The sequence below is a fragment of the Hyla sarda genome, chromosome 2 (assembly GCF_029499605.1).
Source record: "Hyla sarda isolate aHylSar1 chromosome 2, aHylSar1.hap1, whole genome shotgun sequence".
NCBI lineage: Eukaryota > Metazoa > Chordata > Amphibia > Anura > Hylidae > Hyla > Hyla sarda.
The window spans coordinates 433,497,512-433,518,791 of NC_079190.1; the positions used below are offsets into that span (position 1 = coordinate 433,497,512).

The 21,280-nt window shown below is 43.6% G+C and overlaps 1 protein-coding gene across 5 annotated transcripts in view; it reads right to left on the bottom strand.

Annotated features, from left to right (window-relative positions):
• The window catches only part of RABGEF1 (RAB guanine nucleotide exchange factor 1), a 67,679-nt gene that overhangs the window by 39,442 nt on the left and 6,957 nt on the right, over positions 1-21,280 (bottom strand). For 3 of the 5 annotated variants that reach the window (XM_056559120.1, XM_056559119.1, XM_056559123.1), the window contains exon 2: positions 3,656-3,838. In XM_056559120.1, the coding sequence (XP_056415095.1) occupies positions 3,656-3,834 (179 nt within the window). In that variant the 5' untranslated portion in view covers positions 3,835-3,838. Of the gene's footprint in view, positions 1-3,655; positions 3,839-11,187; positions 11,213-19,832; positions 19,959-21,280 lie in introns of those variants that run through there. The other 2 variants (XM_056559121.1, XM_056559122.1) reach the window with 2 other exon arrangements.

Below are 21,280 nucleotides of genomic sequence, written 5' to 3' on the forward strand. Positions count from 1 at the left end.
AGTATAGCTACCGGTAGCTCAGTGGAGCTCAGTGAACCCCCACAATGTGATTGCGGGGGTTCGGTGAGCTAAAATTCTGGAGGAGGGTCCACTTACCTGCCTCCTGCTGCTGATCCAATTATGCTGGATCAGTGGATTGCCGATCACACTGTGTACTATAATTATTGCATATAAAAATTCTCCTTTGAGGACTTAAAAAATGTAAAATTAAAAATAAAAAGTCTCTGAAATTATATAAAACCTCCTCCCCTTATAAAAAAAAAAAAAAAGTCAAATCACCCTTATTTTCCCCAAAATATTTTTTTTACATATTTGGTATCGCCGTGTACGCAAATGTCCATACTATTTAAGTATAATGTTAATGATCCCGCAAAGTTAATGGTGTAAATGTAAAAAAAAACACCAATAATAAACACCAATAAGTGATTTTTAAGCACATCATATATCAGAAAAAAACAAAAAGTCCCATTAAAACCAAAATGGTACTGATAAAAACTACAGATCATGGCACATAATATTAGCCCTCCTACCTACTTTAATACGGAAAAATAAAAAAGGTTATAGGGTAAAAAAAAAAAAAAAAAGGATGACAATTTTATGCATACCAATTTTGTTCAAAAAAGTTTGGATTTTTTTTCTTTATTAGAGTAGTGCAATAAAAGAAAAGCTACTGTATATAAACTGTGTATTGTTTTAATCGAATTGACTTACAGAATAAAGATAATGTATCATTTTCATCTTTAAGTGCACTGTGTAAAAACCAAACCCCCCAAAAGTTAAAAATTTGCATTTTTCTTTTGGCTGTGCCCTTAAAGGGGTACTCTCCTGCTAGACATCTTATAGGGGATAAGATGTCTATTCACGGGGGTCCTGCATCTGGAGCCCTTCGCGATCTCCCGCAGCACCCAGTGTTCTAAACAAACGCCGGGTTCCGGCGGCAGTGATTGTGACGTCACATTAAGGTCTATGGGAGGGGTCATGATGTTGTGAATGGAGGGGCGTGTTTGTGACGTCACGATCACAGCCACCCGCTCCAAGCATTCTGAACAAAATGTTCACAACGCTGGGGTATGGGAGTACCCCTTTAAGAGGTTAACTGGTGAGTAATGTTTTGTTAACATTCCATGCAGCTGCTGTCATTTCTTGAGAAGTATGCCACTCAAGCTTTTATTGAACTGTGTAATCCTCTAAGCATTTGCAGCATGTAGAAAGTCTACAGAATATGTACACAATGTATGAGTTAGCTTGTTAAGACTTTTTTCATATGGACATCCTTGAAGTTAGTCCATTTATCAGCTACATCAGTAAGGAGTTGACGCCTTTACATTTTTCACTTAACCAGTTTTGATGTCACATTTCTATCTTTACTCCCTTTAAAAGTTGTCCAGTGCTGAAAAACCTATCCCCTATCCTAAGGATAGGGGATAATTTTCAGATTGCGGGGGGGGGGGTCCGACCGCTGGGGCCCCCCGCGATCTCCTGTACAGGGCCCCTGCAGCCCACAGGAAGGGGGCGTGTTGACCACCGCACGAAGCAGTGGCTGAAACGCCCCCACAATACAACTCTATGGCAGAGCCGGAGTGCTGCCTTCGGCAATCCCCAGCTCTGCCATAGTGCGGTGGTCAACACGACCCCTTTTCCCACGGGCTGCCGGGGCCCCGTACAGGAGATCGCCAGCGGTCGGACTCCCCGCGATCTGAAACTTATCCCCTATCTTTATAACTTAGATAAAAGATAGGGGATAAGTTAGATAAAATAAGTTTTTCAGCACTGGATTACTCCTTTAAAGCCCCTTTCATGTCTTCAGCAATACTACAAGGAAAACAAATATTTACTTAAAGGGGTTATCCACCATAAGGCGATTTTAGTACTTACCTACCTGAACTGGGTATTTCCTGTTGATTTTGTTCTCTGAACTACACATCCCACAGTTCTATACTTGAAAGTTTGAGGTCAATTTCCTTCCCCCCACACATTGGCCACCCAACCCATTGAAACACAGTGTTTTCTAACCAGGAGGCCTACAGCTTTAGCAAAATTGAAGCAGGATAGGCTCCCTCTGATCACCTGACTAGTGATGTCAGGTCTCGCTGCACTGCAACCTGGGAAATCCCGAGACATGAGTAATTTTGTATGCTGTTAAAATAAATATTGGGGCGATAATCACAGAAGAAATGTGAGAAAACCGTCACACACAGGTACAGACACTATATTATGAACTACACTAACTTTACAGTCCCTGTAGCATAGCCAAATAAAAATAATTCCTGGAATATCCATTTAAACCGACAATCTTTTCTTAGAACTTTGTGTTTTGTTCCTCCGTTATTCCTCCTTGAAATCGACAAATCGTTGTTACTATCTTCCCCTTCCCCCATTATAGGGGTGCGTTGTCCCTACACAGACTGATACTGTCCAATCAATAGTGCTTGTATCAGACTGTGAGAGAAGGAATGGTGATACCAATTTGTCAGCTTATTCATAAGTTTTAAGTAGGAATACCAGAGGAATGGCACAACGCAGAGTACTAAAACAAGATGCGCCATATGTGTTATATCATGGGGAGTGCAAAACATGTCAGGAGAACTGTCATTCTCTTCACAAGGGTATAACAGAGAAATTATTTTCTAAATAACTGTGCTCAGTGTACAGGTAAATAGCAAAATAAACTAAATGTTATAGAGCAGGAGGAGCTAAGATAAATATCTTTGTGAGAAAGATTCAGTATAACATATATTATTGGAGGAGTTATTCAGCAGGGGGAGGAGGGGGGTCTGGTTTTGAACTATGCCAATTGTGTAAGAGATTTATATATATAAAATATAAACTCTTACTTACCTCCAGCGCAGGGTCCAACGTGTCATACTGCCACTCAGCGAATCAATGGCCAAGGTGGGACATCACTGCTGGCAGCAATGTGTTGGGTGGCAGTATGATATATTGGGCCTGGGTGCTTCCCGGGCCTGACACATCACGCTGCATCTCAGAAAGATGATACCACACACTGGGCATTAGGGATCGACCGATTATGGGTTTGGCCGATATTATCGACCGATAATCACGATTTTGGGCATTATTGGTATCGGCAATTACCTTGCCGATAATGCCCCGCCCCCCGCACCACCCCGAGACCCCCCCCCTGCACCGCCCCGCGACCGGGGTGTCGGTGATAGGATTCAGGACCCCCGGACAGGCAGGGGGGAGAGAAGCGGGTGGCGGCCTATGGCACCGCAAAAGCCACTGCAGTGCATGATTTAAAGCGCCCGCTTTAAATCAATGATCTGCAGCGGTGTCGCGGGGGGATAAATAGCCGATAACTTATACCGGAATATCGGCTATCGGCCCTAACCTGCACCGATTATCGGTCGATCCCTACTGGGCATAGTTAGGAATCCCCCTACCTCCCGTTAGATAACCCCTTCAAATAAAATCTCCCAAATTATCTTTTGAAGCGTAGGAGTCCAATGGGTGGTCCTATAATTGAGTGACACAATCCACTGGACTCCAAGAATAGAAAGAGCAGAGATCCCAGTCAATAATTTACAAGCTATACTGAATCTTTTCCCACAAAGATCTATATATCAATCTGCTCAGCTCTTCTTGCTCTATAACATTATAGATAGAATTCAATTTCTGTAGAAGAATTTAAATATACCGTTCTGCAAGCTCCCAGTCCTCCTGGATTTGTTTCTGTCGAGCCTTCTGGTACTCCTCCCTCCAACACTTTGAGCAGAACCCTTGCCATGCTGGATTTCCATAGTAGCCACATCCTTTTTTACAGAGTAGTTCTGACTGGTCCACATGAATGGCTCGTCGCTCCGATTTTAGACTCATCTTACTGTGAAAGACAAAGAGTTCAATGTAATGAGTATAAATGACAAACAAAATGAAGTCAATGGGGCCCTTGCCACATGCACATATACATCAGCATCCCATTTTGACAGGATGCCCACGACGGATATGTGCGACTTGTCATTCAACAAATTGTGCAGTGATCACGGTCTGAGTCAGAGTCCCAGTGCATTATGATATGTACATCTGTCTGCCATTTTGTCTACCAATGTTTGTATATGTTAGAAGACTATTAATAGAAGACCCAGACTCAGACACGTGTCATCCAACATCAACCACTCCTTGAAATACATAGTATCCACTACTGAGTACATAGTGGCAATATTGGTATTATGTCTGCACAACTTTGAAAACATAGTCTCAGGCTATCAGTCTTTTCAATGTTTTTTCCAAGTTCAGCAAAAACCTTTGGAAAAAAGGGGATTGGCAGAGTAAATTGGGGAATACTCCCGCCACATTAACACCTACTATATGCCAAGTGTGTCCTTTGGGCACACACTACACCAGTATGCAAAGCGTGGTATACTATGTCCTTTTGTGCCTTGGGGCATAGTATAAAAAAAAAAAAAGTCAACAACAAAAAAAATTGTATTTATCCCATTTGAACAAAATTACTGGGGTACTGTAATAACTATTGCATTGACTTCTTCAATCACCCATTAAAGCAGGAGGTCATACACTATGTCAAACAACTATGTAATAGCCTTTGGAATCTGTAACATATTTGTAAATCATTTCATTTATCAAAAATTATTCTGTACCACAGACAAAAAAAATATATATATATATATATAATTTCCCAAACCATACTGTGGGATGGCTTTAGCACTTTATAATACTATGTAACTGCGATTCACAAGACTTCCTTTTGTCAGAAGCCATTCCTGTTTTTTTACATATGTTGTGATTTTAATCAATAAAAAATTTGTTTGTACCACATTGTGTCTGCCACAGCTATTTTTGTGTAGGTTTCACAGAAAAAAAAACTATAGTTTTGTCCACTAGGCGTCTAACTTCCTAGTTGTTCACTGCCTGTTATGGGAATTACGTCTCTAGTAACAAAAAGACAAGGACAGAAAACAGGAAGTGAATGTGAGAGGTCCTGGACTACGTGCATGCATACTAAGCCAGTCTGCCTCTTCCAGAGGCTCCACATCATGCTGGAAAAGGTATGTCATTGCTTCTTTCTTATCTCTCTGACCACTTATAATTTCCTGAGCAGCTGTCCCATTTGTAGTTTGCCATCATCATCGGTAGCAGTTCACTGCTTAGAAGAGGGGAGCTTTTCTGATATAAGCCTTTTCTTGTGTAATCCCCCCTCCCCCTCCCTTTTGTCATCATCATTATTAGCAATTTACTGCTTAGACCAGGGCTGCTTTAGGGATTTGTATTCTTTGCTGCTGTTGCTTGTTTTCCTTTCTGCTCACACAGCAGTTTGCAAAGCCAATGCATCTATAACCCCCTTCTCTGGATCATTTTGAATGACGAATATTCATTTATTCAGTTTGAATATAGCATTGTCCTGTAAATGATCCTCCAGCACAATGCCAACCTATTTAGACCAGTGCACTCTCATCATCACTAAGTGCACTCTCATCATCACAAAATCATAGCATAGCAAAGAGAAGTTGGACTAGGTGCAGCCCTGTGATTGGCAAAAAAATAGCAAGGGAAAGGCCTGCTGGCCCAGTCTTGTCAAAGCCTACTAAAATTAAGAGAATTGGAAATGGTTGTGCACCATGAAGAGGTTCACATGAACTCAGTAACAGAACAAAAATTCCCTTGTCACCACTCTGAAGTGTGAATTTAACAAAAAGGTTTAAATGTTTAGTACAGGTATGCTTCAAGTGCCTTTTTACACATGGTGACCATCATCTGATTGAGATGTCAAAGGCACAGCAGATCATGCAGATCAACAAATTGATGTTCAGACCTGACACTGTTCATCACCAACAGCACAGACATCAATGAGGTGCATTATTTGTTCAAATTGACCTAACCCCTTAACCCCTTAAGGACCGGAGGTTTTTCCGTTTTTGCATTTTCGTTTTTTGCTCCTTGCCTTTAAAAAATCATAACTCTTTCAAATTTACACCTAAAAATCCATATGATGGCTTATTTTTTGCGCCACCAATTCTACTTTGTAATGACGTCAGTCATTTTGCCCAAAAATCTATGGTGAAGCGGGAAAAAAAATCATTGTGCGACAAAATTGAAAAAAAAAACGCTGTTTTGTAACTTTTGGGGGCTTCCGTTTCTACGTAGTACATTTTTCGGTAAAAATGACACCTGATATGTATTCTGTAGGTCCATACGATTAAAATGATACCCTACTTATATAGGTTTGATTTTGTCGGACTTCTGGAAAAAATCATAACTACATGCAGGAAAATTAATACGTTTAAAATTGTCATCTTCTGACCCCTATAACTTTTTTATTTTTCCGTGTATGGGGCGGTATGAGGGCTCATTTTTTGCGCCGTGATCTGAAGTTTTTAACGGTACCATTTTTGCATTGATAGGACTTATTGATCACTTTTTATTCATTTTTAAATGATATAAAAAGTGACCAAAAATGCACTATTTTGGACTTTGGAATTTTTTTGCGCGCACGCCATTGACCGAGCGGTTTAATTAATGATATATTTTTATAATTCGGACATTTCCGCACGCGGTGATACCACATATGTTTATTTTTATTTTTATTTACACTGTGTTTTTTTTTTTATTGGAAAAGGGGGGTGATTCAAACTTTTAATAGGGGAGGAGTTAAATGATCTTTATTCACTTTTTTTTTTCACTTTTTTTTTGCAGTGTTATAGGTCCCATAGGGACCTATAACACTGCACACACTGATCTTCTATGTTGATCACTGGTTTCTCATAAGAAACCAGTGATCAACGATTCTGCCGGATGACTGCTCAGGCCTGGATCTCAGGCACTGAGCAGTCATTCGGCGATCGGACAGCGAGGAGGCAGGTAGGGGCCCTCCCGCTGTCCTGTCAGCTGTTCGGGATGCCGCGATTTCACCACGGCTATCCCGAACAGCCCACTGAGCTAGCCGGGATGCTTTCGGTTTCACTTTAGACGCGGCGTTCAACTTTGAACGCCGCGTCTAAAGGGTTAATAGCGCGCGGCACAGCGATCAATGCCGCGCGCTATTAGCCACGGGTCCCGGCCGTTGTTAGAGGCCGGGCCCGACCCGCTATGACGCGGGGCCACGCCGTGGCCCCGCGTTATAGATCGGGAGTGGACACATGACGTTCCAGTACGTCATGTGTCCTTAAGGGGTTAAGGACGCAGGATGTAAATGTACATCCTGGTGAGCTGGTACTTAACGCACCAGGACGTACATTTACGTCCTAATCATTTAAGATCCCGCGGATGTCCGCCATTAACCCCTCAGATGCTGTGATCAATACCGATCACGGCATCTGCAGCATCATGGTCACTAAAATGGATGATCGGATCACCCGCATCGCTGCCGCAGTGATCCGATCATCCAGCACGGCAGACGGAGGTCCCCTCACCTGCCTCCGCTGCCTTCCCTGCATCTTCTGCTCTGATCTGCCTTCCCGCAGACCAGAGCAGAAGATGACCGATAACACTGATCAGTGCTATGTCCTTTACATAGCACTGAACGATTGCTATAAATAGTCCCCTATGGGGACTATTAAAGTGTAAAAATAAAAGCAAAAAAAGTTAAAAAAATATGTGACAAACCCCCTCCCCCAATAAAAACGTAAATCAGGGGTGTGAAAATTTTATAAAAAACTACTTGTCCACGGGACTAAAATGGAGCAAAATCTACTTGTCCCTCATGACGATCCACTTGTCCGGCCAATTTTCGCTTTTACACTCTCGTTTTTTCCTTTTACACTCTCGTTTTTGGCCCTATAATAGCCATAACTACCTACTATAATGAGACCTTTTAATTTTTCAATAACATATTCTCCAAAAAAATATATATATATATATAATTTAGGGAAGTGAAATTGAAATAGTAAAAAGATAATTTAGCAGATTTGGTGGTTTTTCTTTTCTGCGCCATTTACCTTGTGGTTGAGGTAACATGTTAGTTTTATACTTAAGGCGCCTGATTACAGCGATACCAGATTTGTATCGTTTACGTCATGTTTTACTAATTCTGGACTTTTTCAAATTTTTTTAATTGCCATTTTTTAACCCCTGTAGCTTTATTTTTTTCCCACTTACCAGGCCTCATTTTTTGCGCCATTATCAGTTTTTTGTATCGGTATCATTTTGGCATTGATCTGACTTTTTAATCGCTTTTTAACTTATTTTTCTGGGATATTATAAAAATTGCAAATCTGTGGTTTGGTATTTTTTTTACATTTACCGTACGGGATACATAATGTTATATTTTAATAGGTCGTACAATTACGCACAAAGCGATACCAAATATGTTTATTTTTATTATGTTTGCATGTTTTTATATAGGAAAAGGGGGTGATTTGAACTTTTAACATGGAAGGGGTTAATGCAGCGGTCTTCAAACTGTGGCCCTCCAGATGTTGCAAAACTACAACTCCCAGCATGCCCGGACAGCCAACGGCTGTCCTGGCGTGCTGGGAATTGTAGTTTTGTAACATCTGGAGGGGCACAGTTTGAAGACCACTGGGTTAATGTGTGTGTTTCAAACTTTTATTTAAACTTTATTTTATTTATTTATTTCTTTACACTTTATTACACTTATAGGAGGAATCATTAAATTCCTCAGACAGATGAATAGAGTTCTATTGAACTCAATTAATCTGTGTGCTCTGTGATCCATTGATAAAGCCTGGTCCAGCCAGGATCTATCAATGACAGAGCCGGGACAGGAGGAAGCAGAGGTAAGTCCTCCGGCTACCTCCATAGTGGATCGCCCCCCTGCGATCACGCTGCGGGGGGGGGGGGGCGATCCACCCCACTAGCCCACCAGGGAGCATTCAAATGTCCCTTTAGACGCCGCTGTCAGCTGGCTATTAGAGGCGGCCCCCGGCTACTGAGAACAGCCGGGGGCTGCAGAGTATGGAGCAGGCAGGAATCCCGAGCCCGCTCCATACATACTGCAGAGCGCCGCATGCATCTCCCCGTGCAGACGCGCCTCCTCCCCTCAGCTCTCCGAAGCTACAGCTGGGGGAAGTGAAGGCAGAGGACGCAGATCTGCACGGGGAGCAAGAAGCCACGCCCCCTCATCTCCCCCCGCACGTCTGCAGAGCAGGGGAGAGAAGACAAATACACAGCTTCTCATCTCCCCTGCTCTGCTTCGGAGGACACAGGCTGCAGAGTATGGAGCGGGCAGGAGTCGGGAGCCCGCTCCATACAGACTGCAGATTGCCGCCGCACTTGTCAGGTCCGGCCCTGCTTGCCCGAAGCCGGGCTAAGGGCTGGACAAATTCACCTGCCCGGCGCCCAAAACTGCTAGTCCCGGGCGTCGGGCGATATAAATTCCACATCCCTGTATATAGTCCAAAATAGCTGCTTTTTAATAACATTTTATTCAAAAAAAGTTAATAAAAAATTGATTAAAAGTTTCATATAAGCAAATATGGTATCAATATAAAGTACAGATCACGGCTCAAATAATGAGCCCTCATACCGCCCCTTATATGGAAAAATGAAAAAGTTATAGGTCTTCAAAATAGGGGGATTTGAAACGTACTAATATGGTTAAAAAGTTTGTGATTTTTTTTTAAGCGGAACAGTAATAGAAAAATATGTTATCATGAGTATCATTTTAATCGTATTGACCCAAAGAATAAATAACATGCCATTTTTACGGTAACTTGTACGGCGTGAAAACGAAACCTTCCAAAATTTGCAAAATTGCGTTTTTCTTTTAATTTCCCCACACAAATAGTATTTTTTTTGGTTGCGCCATACATTTTATGGTAAAGTGAGTGATGTCATTACAATGGACAACTGGTCGCGCAAAAAACAAGCCCTCATACTAGTCTGTGGATGAAAATATAAAAGAGTTATGATTTTTTTGAAGGCGAGGAGGAAAAAATGAAAACGTAAAAATAAAATTGAGTCCTTAAGGCCCAAATGAGCTGAGTCCTTAAGGGGTTAAAGGGGTACTCCGGTAGAAAACAATTTATTTTAAATTAACTGGTGCCAGAAAGTTAAACAGATTTGTAAATTACTTCTATTAAAGAATCTTAACCCTTCCAGTACTTATAAGCTGCTGTATACTACAGAGAAAGTTCTTTTCTTTTTGAATTTCTTTTCTGTCTGTCCAGGGTAGTCTCTGCTGACACCTCATTTCATGTCATGGACAGTTCCTGACATGGACAGAGATGTCAGCAGAGAGCACCGTGGACAGACAGAAAAGAAATTCAAAAAGAAAAGAACTTTCTTTTAACTTTCTGGCACCAGTTGATTTGAAATAAAGAGTTTTCCACTAGATTACCCCTTTAAGGCAAAACTGACGCACCATGTATACACTGAGTATAAAAAGGAATACATTTATTATATGGGTACAAAATCAAAAGATGATTTTTAGTAAAAAAATTTAATTTTCGGAATAGGTGAGCTGTTTTTTTTGTTTTGTTTTTTTCCCTTTGTGGTTTATCTCAATCTATTGTGACATAGATTATGCTATGATTATGTAATTCACCTTCACTGTCCTCTGCAATAAGCTAAGATAAGGCACCTACAACCAGACACTGCCCACCTGGTACTGGGTGCCCCACACTGTGCTGTCTGCTTTATATATTAGAAAGCGCTCAGATATTTCAGAGAAATCCTAGTTTAAAAGCCGCTGAGACAAGTCTAAGTGATGTGTCTCTCCTTTTCTGTGTATAGGGAGAGACACATTTTTGCTGGGAATCACCCGAATGACTAGTTTTCTGTGTCCCAGCTACTTTTTGTTAAAATTCTCGCATTTCAGAGTAAATCATAGTACTCGGGACCCCACTCCCCACACCTTTTTCATGGTACCTGGTTCCCTTTAAAGAGGTTTTACTGTATATGTTTGGATTCTCACAGGAAATATGGGAAACATACTTAGGCAGAGTTCACACTTTACATTTAATGTATTAGTTTTATTTTGTTAAAAAGAGGTAACGCCATATAAGTTCACTGGATGCTAAAAGTGATTCTGCTATATGCCATACAGAATTTGTTTTCCATTGATTTACATTATAAAAATAAATAAATCAATTTAAATAAAAGGTATTGCAACATGAAGTTATTTTTGCTGGACACAAAAGGCACAGACTACCAGGCTATTCTATACAGCAAAAAAAAAACTATGAAAACAAACAAAGAATAAAAAGGAAACCAATGAAAGACGCTGGAGGACTTCAACATGTTTTCTCAAGGTACCTGAATGCGGCCTCGCACCCTTAGATGCATCCTCTGGCTCTTGCACACTCCTCTATGCTGCGTTATACGGTATGAAATAAAATCACTCCATGTGCTCCAGCTATGTGATGCTTGGAGACGGCTTCATCCTGCTGATCGTGACACTTGCACCCGAATAGAACCTTCTCCCAAATCTCTCCGCAGCAGCCATTGACCCCATGATCCATTCAGACCATGCCCTCTTTTCCTGCACTCTCGATTTGCCAACCCTTCCTAAGGGGGAATTCACCCCTTAGTCTCAATGAGACCCTCACTGTGGATCCTCTGTGCCTTGCAGACCTGAGGGCTGCACATGCTAAATGTGATAAAGCATGAGGCTAGGCATAAGTGGGAAGCTGCCCATAAACTGACCACTTTACTCCACCGGTTGCACAGGTCATTAAGGAGGCTCTTCGGGACCTACTCAGGGTGCGGGAGGAGATGCACTGTGTCCTTTTACGAAACTGGCAATAAATCTGGTAGACGGCTAGCTAGGGTGATCCGGTACAAGAGAGCTTCCCTCTTTGTTCCCTCTGTTAAGTCTGTGGATGGCCATTTGGAACATATATCCTAGATTGTTTTTGGACCTATTACTCTTGCCTTTGTGATCTTTCGGTCGCTGACGGCAGGCCGGAGACGGACAGGTCAGCCATCATATCTGTAATGCACTGCACTCCCCCTCTGCCTCCCGAAACTCTGGCCACACTTGATGCCCCCTTTTCTCCTGACGACCTAGTAGTGACCATTTCCCTATTGCCAGCGGGGAAATAGCTTGGACCAGACGGTTATACAGCCCGGTTTTATAAAGTACTCCAGCCGGAGTTGAGTCTCTTTCTCCTGCTCACATGTCAAAGTTATTGCCCTATTTCGCTCCCCAATACAGACGCAAAGCTGTACGCAAAACTTATAGCACTGTGTCTGGCACCCCTCTAGGGCTCCCTGGTCAACCTCGATCAAGTGGATTTTGTCCCCTTTACCCCTTAAAGGGGTACTCCGCTGCCCTGCTTCCGGAGCTCCGCTCCCCAGCGCCCGGAAGTTTATTGTTCCAAACGCTGTGGGCAGGCTTCCGTGTTCAGGGCCGCCCCTTCAGGGCGCTCCCCTTCTCATAGACTTTCGTTGAGGGGGCGGGCGTGACGTCACGAGGGGTGGCCCTGAACACAGAAGCCCGCCCACAGCGTTCGGAACAATAAACTTCGGGACGCTGGGGAGCGGAGTACCCCTTTAAAGGACCAAGCATTTGTCTGTTTTTTGCACTTTTGTTTTTCCTCCTTACCTTTTAAAAATCATAACCCTTTCAATTTTGCACCTAAAAATCCATATGAGGGCTTATTTTTTGCACCATCAATTCTACTTTGTAATGACGTCAGTCATTTTACCCAAAAATCTACAGCAAAACAACGAAATTGAAGAAAAAACACAATTTTGTCCATACGACTTACAGAAGATAAAGTGTAATTTTTACCGACAAATGTACTGCATAGAAACGGAAGCCCCCAAAATTAACAAAATTGTGTTTTTTCTTCAATTTTGTCGCCCAATTATTTTTTTTCCCATTTCGCTGTAAATTTTTGGGTAAAATGACTGATGTCATTACAAAGTAGAATTGGTGGCGCCAAAAATAAAATGATACCCTACGTCTATAGGTTTGATTTTGTCGTACTTTTGGAAAAAAATCATAACTACATGCAGGAAAATTAATGCATTTAAAATCTCTATATCTTTTTTATTCTTCCGTGTACAGGGGTGGTATGAGGGCTAATTTTTTTGTGCCGTGATCTGAAGTTTTAATCGGTACCGTTTTTGTTTTGATCTGAATTTTTGATCGCTTTTTATTACTTTTTTTTAATGGTATAAAAAGTGACCAAAAATACGCTATTTTGGACTTTTGAATTTTGTTGCGCACGCGCCATTGGATGTGCGGTTTAATTAACTATATATTTTTATTGTTCGGACATTTACGCCTGCGGCGATACCACATGTTTATTTTTATTATGTTTATATATTTTTTATATGAAATTTGGGAAAAGGGTTTTTTTTTTTTTTTTTTTTTTTTTTTTTTAACACTTTTTAGTCCCCTTAGGGGGACTTTTAGGAGGAATCATTTCATTCCTCCTACAGATCAATGTGGTTCCATAGAACCACATTGATCTGTGCTCGATTGATAAAGCCTGGTCCTGCCAGGCTTTATAATTCTGAGTGCCGGAGCCGGCATAGGAGAGATGTAAGCCCTCCGGCTACCTCCACAGTGGATCGCCTCCCCGCTGGACCACCAGGGACGGGATAACGGCACCTTTAGACGCCGCTGTCAGCTTTGACAGTGACGATCTAATGGGTCAATAGCCAGCCGCAGCGATCACCGCATGTCGGCTATTCACGCCAGCCCCCAGCTACAAGAATCAGCTGGGGGCCGGCCGGTATGATGCGGGCTCGAGTCGGGAGCCCGCGTCATACCCAGTTAATGGCACATGGACGAGCATAGACGTCCATGGTCATTAACTGGTTAATCTAAAGGGTTTCCCTGTATCGTGGTGTCACTTGATGCCGAAAAGGCCTTCGATTGGGTGGATTGGGGCTTCCTGACGGGGGTCTTCACACAATTGGGACTTAGCTCTTATTCGTATCTTTGCCCGGTATAGTAACCCTACGGCGCGGGTGCGCATACAAAGGTCGCTCTCTGCCCCACTGGCAATATGGAATGGCACTTAACAGGGCTGTCCTCTTTCCCCCTGCTCTATGTGCTGGTAATGGAGCATCTGCTGCAGGCGATTTGACCATATCGGGTTTGCAGATTGGGGATATGCACTTTAAAGGGGGTTATCCAGGAAAAAACTTTATAAATCAACTGGCTCCAGAAAGTTAAACAATTTTGTAAATTAACAGAATGTAGATACAAGATCCGGCACTGCTGTATATACGACAAATAATAAGCAACAGGTGGATAGTAGAAGCAAAGACCAAATCTTATGGTGCTCAGTCCAAAGATAGTAGATCAAAACCAATATGAGTACAGTATATTAAGAATTGAGGACGGCACTCGCCCAGGATGGTAGCATCAAAAGTTCTTTATTATATAAACACGGTGGCGGTGGACAGGAACGCCCTCGGCGTTCCTGTCCATTCACTTGTCTGCCACCGTGTTTATATAATAAAGAACTTTGGAAGCTACAATCCTGGGCGAGTACCGTCCTCAATTCTTACTACACTAGTTTTGTAAATTACTTCTATTAAAAAATCTTAATCCTTTCAGTACTTATGAGCTGCTGAAGTTGAGTGCTCTCTGATAACACTGGTCTCGGGAACTGTCCAGAGTAGAAGCAAATCCCCATAGCAAACCTTTTCAATTGATATATAAAATTTTTTTTTTTCGTGGAATACCCATTTAAATGCTCAGTGTTTGCTGATGATCTTCTTTTATACGTATAAAAGTACAGGTTCTACTGGCTGCGATTGGTACTTTCAGTGTGCTGAGCAACTATCGAATCAACTATACTAAGAGTATAGCAATGAATGCTCTCAACTCCCCACTGGTTCAGAAATTGAGCGATAAACCCCGTTTTCCTGTTTTAAGAGTGACCTGTTGAAATGGTACCACAGAGACTTTTCTTTGATAGGATGTATTCATATCCTGAAAATGAATCTGCTTTGTTGTATCTGTTCAAGATGCTCCCGGTAGTCCTCCCCCATGCCTTTTTCTGCACCCTGAGTAGCCTCTTTAACCGGTTCATCTGGTCCAATGCTCGTCATAGGATAGCTAAGGATGCGCTTGTACAACCCAAACTTGATGGGGGTTTGGCCTTCCCAGATCCCTACGCCTACTACGTGGAAGCCTCGGCCATGCAGATTCTAGACTGGTTTCACTTCGCCCCCACAAAACTCAGGTTCAGTTGGAGGCCACAATATCTCTGTTCTCTCTCCCATCGCTCCCGTGGATCTGGCCTTCGCATTCGACCCTGTCCGCTATGGACTCTCTTCCTTATGTTACTCGTGTGGTCCTTCAGCTTTGCCTTAAACACTTCCCCAAAACGTGACTCTTTAAACCCGTGGGCCTGCTGACCTCCGATAGACAATTCAGATTTTGATCCGGACACCTCTCCCAGAGGCTTCTTAACCACCTCATCTGGTGCTGCTTACCCAATTGCTCGAGTCCTCCAGTCAACTTCCTTGAAAACCTTGCAGGAGATTGTGGGCGAGACTTCATCCTCTCCAATGCTCATTTTCCAGTACGCACAACTCAGTCACTTTTACGATACCCGGCGAGAATTGGGAGAACTACACAGAGATCAAACGGCATTTGAGGTTTTGTGCCTGAACGGGGACAGACCGGGGAGTGTAGTTTCTCAGGTTTATTCAATGCTCCGTTGAAGAGACTCTAGGGACCTGTTCCCCTACCAAACAACATGGGTGGAAGATCTTGGCTACACCCCTAGCAAAGCTGACTGGGAAACTTTCATGCTCTGCCATAAATCCTCTCAGGCCGTTGCTCTGCAGGAAATCAAGTATAAATTGTTAGCGCGTTGGTATAGAGTACCGCCTCTGCTCCATAAGTTCTATCCATCGGTCCCGGATGTGTGCTGGTGGTGTGGCCAACCAGGGGGTATGCTCTCTCATATTTGGCTCTCCTGCCCTTTGCTCTGTGACTTTTGGTCTAAGGTGCGCATGTTGACTGCTGATGTCACAGGTGTTCAGCTGGCCTCCTCCCCTTTGATATGGCTTCTGTCCATGCTTCCCGGTCCATCGGGGACCCTCCGAAAGAGTTTGTGGGCTTGCTATTAGCAGCGGACAGACGGATAATACCCAGGTGCTGGAAATCCCCCTCCCCTCCTACAGTCACTGACTGGCTTCGTGAAGTGCTCCACATACAGGGCCTGGAGGAGTGCTTGGCGGATCTGAGAGCCACCACTGAACAATACTTAAAACGCTAGAATCCTTGGCTTGAGTTTGTTTCCTCTCCGCAAGTTTTGGAGTGCGGCCTCTCTACTCAGCCGGCTCATGTCTCTTGATTTGTCAGGCCTCTCCTATAATGTCTTCTCCTGCATGCATCTCCCCCATTTCCCTTTCTTTTTTCTTTTCTTCTTTCCTGCCTCCCCATTGTTTTCGTGCCCTTTCTATTCAGTTTTATTGCTCCTTTTCTCTGTGAATCTTTGTGATGCGCTGCTGAAATTCTGCAGTGTGAATGGGTCTCTCGCAGTGTGAACTAGTCGGGGACAGCTGGCGCGGCCGCCTTTGGCACCACATTTTTCTTGTAGTATAGAACCAGACCTTTCAGATGAGTCCTAAACCAAGTCTGTGGGACCTTCCCACCGGGAGTCGAAGCCATTCAAACTCTGCCCGCTTAGGGACCCATTCACACTAATGTTAAGTTCACACCATGGAATTCCGCGGTAATTCCGTAGTGTGAACATACCCTAAGCCACAATATGTTTACATTTGCCATTTTTTACATGAAGCTCATAACAAGAGTCGAGATGTCAACAATTGTCAAAAAGAGGAAACACAAAAGGCAGAAACAGGCTGATAATGTGATGAGACTTCGTGTTACCAAGGATAAGTCATCAGCAACTTTATAGATGGAAGGTCACAAGTTCCTGCAGCTCCTCACACCCTGGACAGTTACCATTCAAACAAGGGCTCCTACTGGCTAATACAAAGTCTGACTCCTCCCCTGGTTTGGTAACAACCATCTTCCTCATAAAACATACGAACACGGAAGCTGAGATATGAGGTGTTCTTTAGTGGCTCAAAGTGTGGTGTGCTGGCTTTGAGTCCCCATAAACACTACTTTCAGGAAATGCAGTCACTACTTGATTAAACCCAAGTCATTAAAGTCAATAGGGCCCATGCCAAAGATACATTGGCATCCCATTTTGACAAGTTACCATGAGACAGGTGTATTGCATAGCAGAATCATAATGTGAATTGAATACAGCCCTACAATTTGAGGACTGTGTGTGTTATAGACTAGTGCGTATTACACTTTGCACAAAAATCAACTGAACATTAAAGTTTAAAAAGAAAAAAAATGATAATTATGACATGTTCTTAAGACATGTCAAAAGCCCTCAGCTGTCGCAGTCTGAATTTTACAAGTCCCTCCAGGTCTAATAAAACACAGCCAAGAGAGAACATACTAGGGCTAAGTTTCCACTTGATTTTTTTCTGGCAGTTTTTGGAGTCCTACCACTGCAGTTTTTGAGCCAAAGTCAGAAGTGGATCCATTGGGGAGGAGAAGTGTAAGTCCTTCCTTTATAGGTCCTATTCCTTTTAAACGCATTTCTGGCTTTGGCTCAAAAACTGCCAGAAAAAAAAAAAAAAAAAGTGGGAACTTAGCCTAAGCGTGGCTTGTTCTCCTAATCGGTTGGGGTCTGAACACTTATACCCTGGCCAATAAAAACGTTTAATATGCCTCAATTATGTATCAAACGTTTTTCTCAATGACATGTACCTTTTAAGACCACCTGATATTATGTGGGTTTCCCTTGTGCCACCAAAATAGCTCTGACCCATAGAGGCAGGGACTTCAGAAGACTCCTGAGGGTGTCCGGTAGTATCTGTCACAAAGATGTTAGCAGCACATCCTTTAACCCCTTAAGGAGGCAGCTCATTTTCACCTTAAGGACGCAGCCCTTTTTGGCAATTCTGACCACCGTCACTTTAAGCATTAATAACTCTAAGTTGCTTTTACCGATTATTCTGATTCTGAGATAGTTTTTTCAAGACATATTCTACTTTATTTTAGTGGCAAATTTTCGTTGTTACTTGCATCCTTTCTTGGTGAAAAATCCCAAAATTTCATGAAAATTTTGAAACTAACTTTGAAACTCTCTGCTTGTAATGAAAATGAATATTCCAAATACATTTTATATTGATTCACAAATACAATATGGCTACTTTATGTTGGCATCATAAAATGGACATATTTTTACTTTTTGAAAAAAATTAGAGGGCTTCAAAGTATAGCAGCAATTTTAAAAATTTTCATGAAAATGAATGAAGGGACAGATGTTACAGAACTACAACTCCCAGCATGCCTGGGCAGTCTAGGCATGCTGAGAGTTGTAGTTTTGCAACATCTGGAGGGCTACCGTTTGGGCACCACTGTAATAGTGGACTCCAAAGTGTGACCCTCCAGATGTTGCCAAACTGCAATTCCCAGCATGCCCAGACAGCCAAAGGCTGTCACCTTCCTTTCCCCCCCCCACTGTCACTTCCCTACCTGCGCCGCTGATCTCCACTGATGTCTCCGATGATCGGTAGTCCCCACAGCATCTTCTCTTCAGGTACCGGCCGCCATCTTCTTCCCCTGTTCTTCCCAACATCCAGGGGTGGGCAGAGCGGGGGGTTTCCATGGCAACCCCCCGTCTTCCATTGCCATTGGTCAGCACTCATTGCTGACTAATGGCAGGGGAAAGGAGGAGATCGCAGCACTGCAACCGCTCTTATCCCTCAGGATGATCGGGGCTGTCACTGACAGCTCTGATCATCCCTATGTTCCGGGCGATCGGGTCACCAGAGACCCAATCAGCCCAGAATAGCAGAAAATCACATGACTGAATTGACATGCGATTTCCTGCGATCGCCGACATAGGGGGGGGGCTAGAGATCAGGACCCCCCCACGGCGATGTGACGGGATGCCTACTGAATGATTTCAGCAGGCATCCCGGTCCGGTCCCCAACAGGTTAAAGTGGTTATCCACCATAAGGTGATTTTAGTACTTACCTGTCAGAACTAGATACCGTATTTATCGGCGTATAACACGCACTTTTTAGGCTAAAATTTTTAGCCTAAAGTCTATGTGCGTGTTATACGCCGATACACCCCCAGGAAAGGCAGGGGGAAGAGAGGCCGTCGCTGCCCGCTTCTCTCCCCCTGCCTTTCCTGGGGTCTAGAGCCCTGCTGCCGGCCCTTCTCTCCCCATGGCTATCGGTGCCGGCGCCGATAGCCAGGTGGAGAGAAGCGGCGCCGACAGCCAGGGGGAGAGAAGGGGCAGCGGCACCGATTGCCGGTGCCGCTGCCCCGTTGCCTCCCCCCATCCCCGGTGGCATAATTACCTGTTGCCAGGGTCGGGTCCGCGCTGCTGCAGGCCTCCGGCGTGCGTCCCCTGCGTCGTTGCTATGCACGGCGCGGCGCACTGACGTCATGCGCTGCGCCGTGCATAGCAACGACGCAGGGGACGCACGCCGGAGGCCTGCAGCAGTGCGGACCCGACCCCGGCAATGAGGCGCCGGCACCGATAGTCAGGGGGACAGAACGGGCAGCGGCGCCGATAGCCAGGGGGAGAGAAGGGCCGGCAGCAGGGCTCTAGACCCCAGGAAAGGCAGGGGGAGAGAAGCGGGCAGCGACGGCCTCTCTCCCTCTGCCTTTCCTGGGGGTGTATCGGGGTAAAAAAACTTTTTTTACCCAAATATCCTTGGTAAAATGAGGGTGCGTGTTATAGGCCGGTGCGTGGTATACCCCGATAAATACGGTATTTCCTGTTTGATTTTGTTCTCTAAAACTACACATCCCACAGTTCCATACTTTCCTTCCTCCCACACATCAGCCACCCCACCCATTGAAACAGTGTTTTCTAACCAGGGGGCCTACATCTGTTGCAAAATTGAAGCAGGACAAACTCCCTCTGATTACCTGGCTAGTGATGTCAGGTCTCGACGCACTGCAACCTAGGAAATCCCGAGACATGAGTAATTTTGTATGCTGTTAAAAATAAATGTTGGGGCAATAATCAAATCACCACCGTCACACACAGGTACAGATATAATGTAGCACAATCAAATAAAAAAATTATCCTGGAATACCCCTTTAAATCCTCTTAAAAGGGTTATCCAGGAAAAAAATTTTTTTCATATATCAACTGGCTCCAGAAAGTTAAAGGACAACTGTAGGGCAAGACTTTTATATATTCCTGTGCCCGGGCCTCAAAAATAAATAAAATAAACTTTAACATACCTTCCTACATGCCCCCGTTGGTCCGGCACAGGCCTCACGGTCAAGCGGTACGAACCTCATTCAACTTCCTGGGGTCGGGGACACTGCAGAGCCATCGGTGTATCACCGGCCTTAGCAATGTCCCGCCCCGGCCGGTGATAAGCTGAGCCCACTGTCATGTAAGAAGCCGGCCAGAGCTCCTTACATGACAGTGGGCTCAGCCTATAACCGGCCGGGGAGGGACATCGCTGCGGCCGGTGATACGCCGACAGCTCTGCGGTGTCCCCAGGAAAATGAATGAGGTTCGCACCGCTGGACCGTGAGGCCTGTGCCAGACCAACGGGGGCACGTAGGAAGGTATGTTAACCCCTTCCCGCTATAGGATGTATGCATACGTCCAATCATCCCACATGTTCGCGCATTTGGATGTATACATATGTCCTAGAGGCAGCCGTTGGTTGCTAAGGCAGCAGGTCAGATCGTGACCTCCTGTATGCCTGCTACGGAAGCCTGCGAGATCCAGCCAGAGGCTGGATCACACAGGCTGTAGTGTCTGCAGCTCATCAGGTCATACTGTGCTGCAGTACAAATGTATTGCAGCATAGTATAACCTGTAAAAATTGTAAAAAATAAAAAGTTCGTCAATAAAAGTATGAAGTGTAAAAAAAAATGCCCCTTCCCCAATAAAAGCCCTGTATTATCACCAAAAAAGATCAAAAACACAAATCATATACATAATTGGTATTGCCACGTCCGTAATGACGTGTACTATAAAACTATAATGTAAATTATCCTGCACAGTGAACGCTGTAAAAAAAAAAAATTTAAAAAGCGCAAAATTCGCCCATTTTGGTACAAATTGCAGAATAAAAAAGATAAAAATTTAGCACGTAGCACAAAAATGATACCAATAAAAAGTAGAGCTCATTCCGCAAAAAATAAGCCCTTACTTAATGGCGTCGGACGAAAAATAAAAAAAAGTTACAGCTGTTGGAAAATTAATGGCAGAAAAATAATTTTGCTCAGAAAAGGAAAAAGAACATAGAAAGCTATATAAAATGGGTATCGCCATAATTGTACTGACCCACAGAATAAATATAGCATCACTTTTACCGCACAGTGTACACCATAAAAAAAAGCCAGAAATT